Here is a 12,702-nt window from a genome sequence, read left to right as displayed (position 1 = left end):
TCGAATACTTGTTTGAGGAATGGAATACCCAAGGACAACCTTGAAGTGGAATAATTCCCAGTCAGTGGCATCGTACCGCCATTTAGGCCTTTTAGTGACAGCGGTGAGAGAGCCGTTCGAAGTGACCTGAATTGGGTAGTGGTTGCTTCCGTAGATGCCTTCATGTCTCCCACAAGTAGAAAGGGAGAGGGGATCCCGCTAATGATACTACTCACCTTTTGCTTGATGTCGAGGATTGGTCCGCAGGAAAGGTAACCATTCACTACACTGATGAGAATGCTTCCTCGGAGTCGGATTTCAATGACTGGGAGATCCTCGCTAATCTGAAGGACATCAAATGGATCACCCAAAAGATCCCTATCGCCACTGAGTGCCGGATATTCGTACCAACTCTACATTTCCACTTATATTTCCCTCCGAGGGAACCATCCATGGAAGTGGAAGTACACGGTTGACCTCCTGGGGGGCTATGGTCAAGAGAAACCGTTTATCGTCAACAGTTCTTAGTTTGGCAGGTTGTTCCAAACCCGTTGTTGTTGTTGTTAGACTGAAGTGAAGGCGGGAGTATTGCCTGATTCCGAATCCGATGGAGATGGGGTCAGGATGGTTTTAATCCCACGTCGTCTATCGGATTGGAGAATTCTTTTTTGGAGAGCTTGTGGGCCTATTTGTACATGATTTGCTTTAGATTTTATTAGCTTACATTTAAATAGATAGCACTGAATCAACTAGTTGACGTCACAATACACGGTTCACGGCCACACCCCTCCTATCACGGCTTTGCCAGCCGCATCAGAAGCGAAAATCATCTTTGTAGGGTTGCTGCCTGGTACTCTTGCAACATGCCCTGCCCATCGTATCCTTCCAGATTCAGCAACCTTCTGGATACTGGGTTCGCCGTAGAATTGAGCGAACTTGTGGTTTATCCTTTGCCACCACACCGTTCTTCTGCACTCCGCCAAAGATGGTCCCAGACACACGTGTCATAGAGGAGCACCGGTCTTATTAGCGTTTTGTGCACGATACATTTAGTACAGATGTGAATCTTTTATGACCGCTTTTTCTGGAGCCCGTAGTAGATCCGACTTCCACAGATGATGCGCCTTTGTATTTCCCGACTAACATTTATTATCTGTCTTTAGCAAGGATACAAGGTAGATGAATTCCTTGACCATTTTAAAAGTAAATAAGGCAAAATTGCTTCCCATGTGGGGCCTGTCGCGCTCAGTTCCGCTCTTTTGTCCTTAAAAACTACAATTTACCTTATTTACGTACTTCGGGTGAATTGACAAGAATGTTCTCATATTTTCTGGACAAAAAACATCAATTTTTGGACTCAATATATATGTACATACACATTTAATAAATAAGGTAAACTTTTTTAAATGATCTAACATTTACATCACGCGTTAGTAGCATTTCTGATTCATATACTCTGTACTTCCATATAGTAGTACATAGTTCACATTAAATTAAAATCCCAATCTCGAAAACAAATCTAGACCTATTTCAATGATGAGTGTATTTTTACCGCTTCATCCACTTAAGATAGTGAACATAGGGCCATAAAATAGCCAAAATATGCAGAGCTAGCTAATCAACAAATTATTTATTGAGATTAATTTAAAAATGGAGTGGGATGACAAACAACCGTCGATATTAGTAGGTAACACTTATTCTGAAATTCTAAATTATGTAAAACGTATGAATCCCATAAGACAACAAAAATGACCTTTCAGCTAAACCATTTAAAACTCGGGAAGGACAAGCTAAAATTTGCTGGAAGAACAAAACAACATATTTGTAATTGTGCGTAATGTGATCTCAAAATTAGCAATATAGGAAGATTTACACAAAAATGCATTTTTTATAACATTGCTTAGCATTTTCAATATTGAACAACTGTTACTATCTGATCACAGAACAACACAAAACTACACTACACAAAAAAATTTAACAAAAATTTCAATAATGTTCAAGAGCTGTTGATTCCTTCAAAATGCCTTTTAAATTACTGTAACTGCACTTCTCGTTTTGATTCATCGTACTACCCATTTTAGTGTTCGCAAGCTGCCCTATCCCTAATGTTATTTGGTGTTGATGCATGTATTCAGAAAAAAAGTTTATATCAATTGGATAAAAACTAGAGCATAATATCATTATTATCATCATTCATACACCAGTGCAATCATAATGTGTCCAACCCTTTGATTCCGCTCTATAGTTTAACATTTTGTTCGGCAGGAATATTTACCTGATCAATGTTCACCTCATTAATCCAGAATAGCAGTGTACGGTAAACTGCTATGTTTGGGCTTGGTCTTGTTGATAAACACCTTGATACAACCATTAAAATCTGCACTTACCAGAACGTATCCACCGCAGCCTTTCTTTCTTTGCTCGACCAATGGATCCGCCGGTTGAGTAATTGAGATCTACAAGGTAGAATTCATGTATCATGCGATAATGTAATTATTCAAAGCTAAAATTTAAAAAAAAAAGTTAGCTTACATTGTCCGCGTTAATTTCATCATCTGGTTCGGGTTTGATAATAGCTTCCGGGTGAGGTGCAAAAATTGCGCAGGTTACTGTCGCATTGTGTGCTTTGATGCCTTCCCAAAAGTCACTTCGGTCTCTTCGAACCTAAAAATTGTAATTTGATTATTTGTGAGTACTGTGGAAGCACCAAACCTGACGCAGGTCGGAACTTGGCGCATTTTCATATCAATAGGACGTGGACAAAGATAGTATATTTTCGCAATTGAAATTGGGTCTAACGGCCATTGCGTTGCGCCGGTTGCGGAGTTATTGAACAGACATTGTTGCTTTCCAAGGAAAACCCCCATGGAAAAAAAATCAAAATCTTTATACATAAAAATGAATTTCTGTCTGTCTGACCCTTATAGACTCGGAAGCTACTGAACCAATCGGCGTGAAAATTTGTACGCAGAGGTATTTGGGACCGGGGAAGGTTCTTAAGATGGTTCGGGACCCCTCCCCTAAGACCGATGACATACTGACGCGTGTGCGTGCCGAGCGCGTCCAAGACAAAGAATTCCTCTTACTGATATTTTGCTTTACATTCAGTTCGGCTATGTGCCTAATGGAACGTACACACGGTCAAGCGGTTTGACCAACATTGACTCCACCTCTCGTTTATTCAAACATCCATCAAGTTTTACCAACAGCGGCACGAACAATCAATTTATTCGACCAACAATATCACACACGAGCGACCGAAGCGCCAACTTGAGCACCAACCATCAGAAAATATATGCGGGTTTGTGCAACTTCACTACAAATGCTCAAACATGTTCGGCGAACCTTGACTCCACCCCCGACAACTCAAACCAAAATCAAACCGTTTTAATGTTTTCCAACCGAGCCGCCAACTGTCAAATGGTTGTTCAAACAACTTCACACACGTTCAAACATAGCAGCAACCGAAGCGTTTTCTGGGGGGCGGAGTCAATGTTCGTCAAACTGCTTGACTGGTGTGTACGTTGCATAATGCTGGTCATTTGGTTTCAACAGTACCCGCTGAGCTGCGGTGGACGACGAAGGTTCTTCGTAGCTTAGTAGGGAAAACACATGTCTAGCGTATTGGGATCAAACTCCTCCAATACATTTTTCAAATTAAATTTGTCACATGTTGTGCATGGTATGCATAAATCGAGTTTCAGACATAATATTGTGCTCTACACTACTTCTACCCAATTTTTAAATAGAAAATACTCAATGGCAAATTTTCTACAGAGTTTTTTTGTGATGCAATTTGATGTTACACGTATTGCCTGTAATAGCACATCTGTCCAATATGAATAGGAAACTTACTAAAAGATACTTACCGAACTCAGCTTAGCATAATCATGATGTGTTTTCCATATGTAGATCATTTGATTCTCCGATCCCGATATAATATATTTCCCGTCATGCGAGAAAGATGCTTTTATCTGAGACGAAACGTTCAAATAACCCTTATACTTGCAACTCAGGTTTAAATCTCTCAGATCGTACAAGCGAATTCGACTATCGTTTGAAGTAACAAGAATTTTGTCTTCACCTGCAAATTGAGAAAATCGTCAGCATATATACTCTTTGCATATCTTTCTATTCCTTATCTGACTCACCAGGCATAGGCTCAATTCCGCTAATTTTCCTCCCAATCGCATTCTTTCCCCTCGTCGAGCGGACATGGATTTGTGTGTGATACTTCAGTTGATCCGTATTGTAGAATAAGCACCGGCCATCATATGATCCAACTACGGCGAATTTGCCATTCTGGCAGAAATTTGCAGCCGTTATTAACTTAGTTTGCCCGTCTACTTCATTCCACAGAGCCACCTTCTTATCAGGAATGTTCCACAACCTCAACTTCCCATCTAAACTACCGCTTAGGAAATAGCGATCATCTCGCGGATGAAATGCAATTGCCGTGACAAAATCAATGTGCTGAAAGCAACAAAGACATTCTTTACGGGAGATGTGCCACAGTCGTACGGTTTTATCCATAGAACTTGAAAGGATGAAGTAATTTTTCGACCAGGAGACGTCCAGCAGGTCTGATGTATGACCAGAGTATGTGCAGAAAGACCTGGGCATGAAGGGCCCTGGAGATTTTTCAGCAGCCATTACCATTGCAATCGCTTCTTCTGCCGAATGATGAGAAACTAGTGATTCCTGCGATGGCGTCGGAGAAGATTTTTGATCGGCAGCATTGTATTTTGTGCGCATGTCCTGGAAGAACGGGAAAGCATCCTTCAACACCCAGATTCGGAGAACACGATCTTGACCAGCCGTAGCCAACAATCGACCACATGAACTGAACTTCATACACCATACAGCCCCCGTGTGTTCCCCGGAAAGGTCTTGAACATGCTGGAGTTTGGCAAAATCATATGGCCCTTTGTTCGTACTTGACGCCTTGATTTTAATATTCTGCTCGGGGTTCATAACATCCTCAATGTCCGCAACGTCTTCTTTGTGCCTTGCGTGCGACACCTCCGAAGCAATCGATTTAGCCTTGTCCACGGTTTTCTTTGCAGTCGACCGGAAGAATCGTTTTATCTTGGCAGTTCTTTTTTTGAGCCGGCCGCCTTCATCTTCGATTTCAAGATCTTCTTCATATCCAGGGGCTGCTTCCGAACCCGGAGGAGGTCCAACGGATTCCTCATCCGATTCCGGAATATGACTAGTTAGTCGCATTATATGTAGCGACAGTGGATTAATGCACTGTGGTAGCTTTTCCTCCACCGCAGACAGCGGAAAGTTCTCACCGGTGTCCAAATTTTTCACTGGGATCTGCTCTAAAATTTCCATGTCTGTCAACTGTTTGCCAGAATCAGTGCGAGTTTTTACATATATGTTCAACTGTTTGAACATATCTTCATCCCCGGCAGATTTTCTTCGCTCTTTAAGATGCATATGTTTCGCAAGCGATGAGCTGTATCTTATTCCACTCCCTAAGCTATTGGTACCCGTTCCCGAAAGACTTGCCCTAGTGCAAGCTGTCTTTCCCATAATTTCCTGCCTTATTCTTTCGACACGTTCAATTTCTTCTCGCGAAGGACCCTCCGCTTTATTAAAAGCACCATCCGTTGGCTTTACAACGTATTGCCCTTTAGTTGCCTTATAAATATTCAATCCCTGCGATGGGTCTATTGAACTGACTCGGGCAGGTGCCGAATTGCTTTTAACGCTATTCGATGGACTAGGTTTAGAGTAAACTGAGGCTGAGCTGTTGCCAAGCGAGTTTGATATTCGACTCATTGATCCAGTTAGATTTTTGCGAGAATCTCCGCTGCATGCTGCTGTGGTACTTATTGCGGGACTCCCATTGACAACAGCATCTTTGAAAGAGCTTTCGATATCCCGGGTTATGGATTCCAATGCTCTGGTAGCTGGACTAGGTAGAGCTGGTTGGTATGTACCGCCGATAACTCCTGTAAATGAAGATTCCGAGCTGCGATCTAATTGTGCTGCTGGCAGCTTGACGGTTAACTCCGGAGAAGAGCTATCTGTAGGAGGCAGCTTCAAGCCCTCATTCATGTTGAACTGTTCCGATGAGCTGCTCGATAATTTTCGAGTTTTCTTTTTTCGCCGCGGGGGAGCTACAGGCCCAGAACATGTTAAGCTATCAGTTGTTTTGGAGTGCGCGAGTTTAGTACTTGCTATAACATCAGGCTCTGGAAATAAATATGTTTCTAAAATGAGCATGAGTTTATGATTATACAATTTGTAGTTTGTGTAGTATAATAGATTGAGTTGTTGTAAATAATGGTCTATTAATCGGAGCCTTGATTTGACTCGGCGACACAATCGACCTACGGTCACGACTCACGACAGATTCTTCATGTTTATTGACTAGAACTTGCAAATCTTACATTTGGTAAAAACTTTTAGTTAACCCTCTCTTTCCCACGACTTTTTTCAAAGATTTCAATAGGAAGGAATCATCTATGAAAAAAATGCTAGAACAAAAGTTATTTGGCATAGCTTAAATTAGTGGAAAACGAAAAAAAAGTTTTTGATTGTAAATCAATAGTTACTTGATTGTTTTCAATAGTTTCACTATTTTTACTCAAAATTGATTATATTTGCAGTCTAATGAAACCATAAAGTTGTGCCAAATACTGCTTTTTGTTGTTGAAATAAATCGATGAATGTTGGAAGGTGCAAAATTTGATGGAGCTCTACAGCTACCATGGGAAGGAAAGGGTTAAACATTATTTTACAATATGGGATATCAACAGGCTCGGTACAACACTGAAACTGACAATATGGACGACAAACTTCGAATCCCAAGGTGTCAGGCGACCCGTGCCGAGGGGATGAATGGCCTGGGGGTGAAACAATTAGCCATGCTGGAAGCGGTTCCATAGCTCGGTTGGCAACTCTCAGATTTAGAGGATACGAAAGTTTTGCTATTGAACGGCCTTGAGATCCTTCATCACTCCTCATATCAGATCAAGGGATAGTATTGTAGGGATAGTATCGTAGTACTTATCGTAGGAGTCTGAGTTTTTTCGCCAAACGTCAAATCGGCTAGTTCGGTCTACCATTCGGCGGTGAAATTTTGATTGTTTTTTCGCAAACAAAAACAAATAAAATCTGCAATCCTGGGGAAACACACTCCGGGCAGTTCCTCGAATGTCGCTAATTCGAAAAATGGTCCAAACCGGCCGTCCTCCATAGTTATCCGGAAAAATTACGACAAGAACAAAATACGCCTAACCTCATCTCAAACTGAGATTCATGGAATGGTTGGCAATCAACTGTTAGTCCCAAATGAGCACCATGAACGCAATCGTAGTAGCTCTATGAATGATTCCACTGCCAATGGAAACGATCAGTATGAAATTCATCCTTGTGTGTCAACTGGAAACATCTATGAAGAACTAATGCACGACGAACCAATTTCCAAGGGACCTCAAGAGAGCGAGCTCAGGCAGCCGTCAGCAGCAAAAATACGATGCCCACCAATATTTGTGTATAACTGGTCAGTAGCACAAATCAACCAACTGATGTCGTCCACGGAAGTGAATTCTAAAACTTACACCCAGAAAGTAATCAAATCTGGGATTCGGCTTCAAGTGAAGGAAAAAGCGGAGTTCAACCGGATTGTTGCCGTTCTCAAAGTTAAAAACGTTAAGTTCTACACACATGGAACTAGCGATGAAACGCCAATAAGAGTGGTTCTTGCTGGTCTCCCACTTTTCGAGCTTCAGGAGGTAATAACTGAACTGAAAAACAACAACATTGTTCCATCAGAGGTTAGAATACTGCATACGACGAAAAACAGAGATGTTGCTCTGTATGTTCTACATTTTCCCAAGGGATCAACAAAGCTGCAAGACCTCCAGAAAACGCGTGCCCTTTTCAACGTCATTGTGAACTGGCGCTACTTCACAAGAAAAACAACGGATGCCGTTCAGTGTTTTCGCTGCCAGCAATTTGGGCATGGAATGCGAAACTGCAACCTGGAAGCTAAATGCGTTAAGTGCGGGGAATTACACCTCACAAGAGATTGCTTGTTGCCATCACGGGAGGAAGGCGATGACTCATTCACCAGAACACAAATCCGATGTGCCAATTGCAGCCAAAACCACACAGCAAACTTCAAGGGCTGCCCTGCTAGGCAGAACTACATCAAAATGAGTGAAGAAAGGAAATCGCGCTCAAAACTCAACAACAACTTTCCGTCGAATGTGTTTGGAACCACGAACCGATCATTTCGGTCTTCATACGTGACCCATAATAGGACTTTCTCTGATGCTGCGAGGGGAGCTCCTGTTGCTGCTGCTGCTGTTGGTAATGTCTCTTCTGTTGCTGCTGCTGCTGCTGTTGGTGGCGTTTCTGCTGTTGTTGAATCAATGGGACATGTTGCTGACAACGAGAGAACAGAAAATTTGAATCTGTTTTCGCTTTCGGAGTTCTTGTGTTTAGCAAACGATCTTTTCACTCATTTGGCATCGTGTAAAACGAAGGCATCGCAATTTCTCGCTCTGTCGGAGCTGATGTTCAAGTACGTTTTCAATGGATAATGCAAACATCATCAACGTTATGAACTGGAACAGTCGTTCCATTCGAAACAAAGAAGCTGAATTTTTCGAATTTATCGATAAACACAACATTCATATAGCAGTTGTAACCGAAACGTGGCTTAACCCGAGTATTTCCATGTACCACAATAACTTTTCCTTGGTGCGCTTGGATCGTTTAACTGATGCTGCGAATTGCGGGGGTGGTGTTGCTATCTTTATTCGCAAAGGAATTGTATTCACTCTTGACGATGGGCTAGACACCAACGCGGTTGAGGCCATTAGTATAACAATAAGAATTGGTCCAAATCCTGTCCGCATTATTGCAGCTTACTTCCCCGGTTCTTCAAACCGAACGATCCTCAACAGATTCAAACGTGATATCCGTAAACTTACTAGATTTACGGAACCCTTCTTTGTAGTGGGAAATTTCAACTCTAGACACCGTCATTGGAATTGCTCGAGGAAAAATAAAGCTGGCGAAATACTCTTTCAGGAATATGAAAACTCGAACTTCCTCATACATCATCCAGGTAGTTACACTCGAGTTTCTCCAAACGGAAGAAGTCGCTCCATTCTAGACCTGGTCCTTTCAAACAACCAGATTAACATGTCTGTACCACGTACGGTTGAGGAACTCTCGTCAGACCACTTTCCAGTGGTATTCGCCATTGATACAGGAAGACCAGTCCAGCTTCAAGTTCACCAATATAAAAATTATCATCGTGCTGACTGGTACCGCTTTACAAACATTGTCAAAGGAAGACTTGATCTTTCTTCGGTTCTGCTAAATAATTTGGACACCACGGAAAAAATCGACGAGGCTATTAACGTTTTCGCAGCAGCACTGTTGGCAGCTGAAGCTGAGTCAGTTCCGAATGCAACTGTCTTTCCGAAAAAACGGGAACTTCCTAACCAAACAAAGCTACTGATCCGACTCAGGAATGTTCGTCGGAGACAATTCTACCGTTCCAAAGATCCTTTCCTCAAAAGAGTCGTTGACGTCCTCACCCAACAAATACGAGAACAATGTGCTGCTCACAAATACGAGAATTTCGGAAAAACTATTCGTGACTTGTCTCACGGTAGCAAGAAGTTCTGGAGAATTAGTAAAAACCTACGCAGTAGCATCAAATACCAACCTCCTTTGCGGATTGGAGACCAAGTCAGGGTTTCTGATAAAGAGAAAGCTCAAACGCTGGCTGAAAATTTTGCTTCAGCACATAACAACACGCTCCCGAGTGATCCAAGAACAGAGGAAGAAGTGAACCAAACGATAGAGGAGCTTGCGAGACTCAACGAGTTAAACAATGAACCATCTACTCTCACTAAACCCAGTGAGATAAAGTGTATTATCCATCGGCTTAAGACCAAAAAGGCACCAGGTCAGGATGGGATAAGGAACATCATGCTCAAGCGAATACCTCGAAAAGGACTGGTGTACTTGACAAAGGTCTATAACGCTTGCATCAGGTTGATGTATTTTCCTGGTATGGGGAAATATGTAAACGTAGTGGCCATCCCAAAGCCAAACAAAGATATTACTCTCCTACAAGCTATCGTCCCATCAGTTTGTTAAGTTGCCTTAGTAAAGTTTTTGGAAGAATCATCTTGAACCGACTGAATCGACATCTAGAAACGTGTGACATGATTCCTACGGAACAGTTTGGCTTCAAAGCTGGTCATTCTACAAACCACCAGCTAGCTCGAATAGCTAAACTAGTTAAGCAAGGTTTCTACATGAAAAATCTACTGACATGATAATGCTGGGTATCGAAGAAGCTTATATGACTCAGTATGGCAAGAAACAATTGTTTTCAAGCTACAAATGTCTAACTTTCCGCTTTACATACTAAAGCTTATTCAGTCGTTTTTAGCAGCAAGGTCATTCCAAGTGTCAATCAATGGATGTAGATCAGAATCTCACGGCATCCCATATGGCGTTCCACAGGGTCGGTTCTGAGCCCCACGCTCTACAACATTTTTACAAGTGATACGCTTAAGGTCGACGGAGTTGTATATGCTTTTTTTGCGGACGACACGGCTTTCCTAGCTTCGGATGAAGATCCTCAAATTATCATCTGTAAACTGCAACATGCACAGAATAAGCTTGAAGAGTTCCAGTAGAAGTGGCGCATTAAAACGAACGCATTGAAAACTCAATTTTCACACGAACAAGGGCTCCAACACGTCTCCCTACATCTGGAGGTTAAGTCAACGGAATTGATATTCCGTGGAAGAACAAGGTCAGATATCTGGGACTGACGATGGACCAAAAGCTGCTGTTTGACAAACACATTAATCAAAAGCATCAGCAAAGTCAATGGTCTGATGCGTTCTTTGTACTCACTGATCAACCGAAGATCGTCTCTTCAACTAGCCAATAAACTGCTGCTCTTCAAATGCGTCTTCAGACCAGTCCTTACATACGGTTGTCCTGTATGGCAAAACTGTGCGCTATCTCATCTACGACGTCTGCAAGTCAAGCAAAACAAGCTGTTAAAGATGATCTTCGACTTGAATCCGTGGTTTCCGACACACGATCTTCACCAACTAGCGGAAACTGAAACAATTATCGACTTTGTTCAGACGATGTCAAACAAGTTCCGGCGCTCCTGTGAAGTATCAACTAACCCGCACATCGTGAATCTTTTCCCCTAAATTACAAAACTGTGATAATCTAGTATGTAGTTAATTATAAGTTAAATTGATTTCTAGGGTTTTTGTCATTAATTTTCCCCTATCAGATAGATTGTCTCAGAAACTCTCAAATTCTCCATTGGAAAATGATTAAAGAGCAGCTGTAAGTAAGACATATCTCTGCTAAACACATGTATTATGGTCCATTAAATTGAAATTGAATAAAAAAAAAAAAAAAAAAAAAAAAAAAAAAAAAAAAAAAATGGTAGGAGTCTTTAAGCCAAACATAGAAGAAAGCGTAAAACTTTGAGACAGACTCAGCTGACCCATTTACTTGCGATAAGCTGATCCAAAACAAATTAAAATAAACGATAGTGCATACGAAATAATATACATACAAGAGGGCAAAAACATTGCCACAGGTGAGGGACCAACGCCCGGCGATTCACATACGGAGCATCATATTTCAATTTTATTAGTGGCAATTATTGTACGCAGAAAAACGTTCATTACCTTTCCCAACGTAATGGAACGACAAGTACGTTATTAAGGGTCAATGTGGCATAAAATCACTATTGACAGTATAATTCATTGTACTTTTGACCGTTGAATTGAAATGGTCGATATATTTACACGGATTTTCCGGCGCAAACAGTTGAGCATAATCTACTATATATGCTCAACTCGATGGGATGGAATGATATGCACAGCCTTATGTGCCGACACCTTCCTAAAACAATTTTAAATACTGATGACAGTGAGATATTATAAAAACAAGTTTATTTATTTATTTATTTACAGTCTTCGACTATGTTGTTCATCGTACAGACTAAAAAACTTAAGAACTAATACGCGACTTGAACATCCGTTTACTTAAATTAAAATCATACAAATGACTGATAACATTAAAACATTCACAACAAACGTCAAACGGATTTTTTTTGCCCATACAATGTACGGTGTGCAGGGCGTCGGAAAAAGTCTGCTCTCCTTACTGTTCTTTCGGGGGCATTAAAACGGAGTTTCGCCAAGAGATAAGGACAGTCGATGTTGTTCTGCAGAAGGTCGAATACGAAGAGCCTCTGAAGAAGCATTCTCCTACTCCTCAATGTAGGAAGACTCACGAGTTCACAGCGGTGCTCATATGGAGGCAGCTCACGTCTATTACGCCAGGGAAGCCTTCGTAGCGCAAATCTGATGAAAGCTTTTTGAACATGTTCGATTCTAGCTATTTGCGTTGCGTGATACGGTGCCCATACGACTACGCCATACTCCAGAATACTGCGAACCAGCGATGTATACAACGTCCTGAGACAGTAAATATCGCTGAAATCTCGGGTGTTGCGCTTCATAAGTCCCAATATGGCAAAAGCTTTAGCTGTTGTGGTTGAGATGAGCTCACTAAAACGAAGTTTACTGTCCAGTGAAACACCTAGATCTTTGACGAGCGAGACTCGATTCAAAGTTAGGTCATGCATAGTGTATTCGAAAATTATTGGAGAGCGCAGACGTGTGAACGTGA

General features: G+C 41.6%; 1 protein-coding gene across 4 annotated transcripts in view; it reads right to left on the bottom strand.

Moving 5' to 3' along the window:
- Nucleotides 1-1,342: 1,342 nt before the first annotated feature.
- Nucleotides 1,343-12,702, bottom strand: part of LOC134205601 (WD repeat-containing protein 44) — a 36,262-nt gene continuing 24,902 nt past the window's right edge. For 2 of the 4 annotated variants that reach the window (XM_062680984.1, XM_062680986.1), the window contains 4 exons: nucleotides 4,131-6,203; nucleotides 3,849-4,063; nucleotides 2,512-2,643; nucleotides 1,343-2,435 (listed from right to left, as the gene is read on the bottom strand). In XM_062680984.1, the coding sequence (XP_062536968.1) occupies nucleotides 2,274-2,435; nucleotides 2,512-2,643; nucleotides 3,849-4,063; nucleotides 4,131-6,203 (2,582 nt within the window). In that variant the 3' untranslated portion in view covers nucleotides 1,343-2,273. The remainder of the gene's footprint in view (nucleotides 2,436-2,511; nucleotides 2,644-3,848; nucleotides 4,064-4,130; nucleotides 6,204-12,702) is intronic. The other 2 variants (XM_062680985.1, XM_062680987.1) reach the window with 1 other exon arrangement.

The sequence above is a fragment of the Armigeres subalbatus genome, chromosome 1 (genome assembly GCF_024139115.2).
Source record: "Armigeres subalbatus isolate Guangzhou_Male chromosome 1, GZ_Asu_2, whole genome shotgun sequence".
NCBI lineage: Eukaryota > Metazoa > Arthropoda > Insecta > Diptera > Culicidae > Armigeres > Armigeres subalbatus.
Note: the sequence above shows the minus strand (reverse complement) of the source record. Positions and strands in the feature narration are given on the sequence as shown.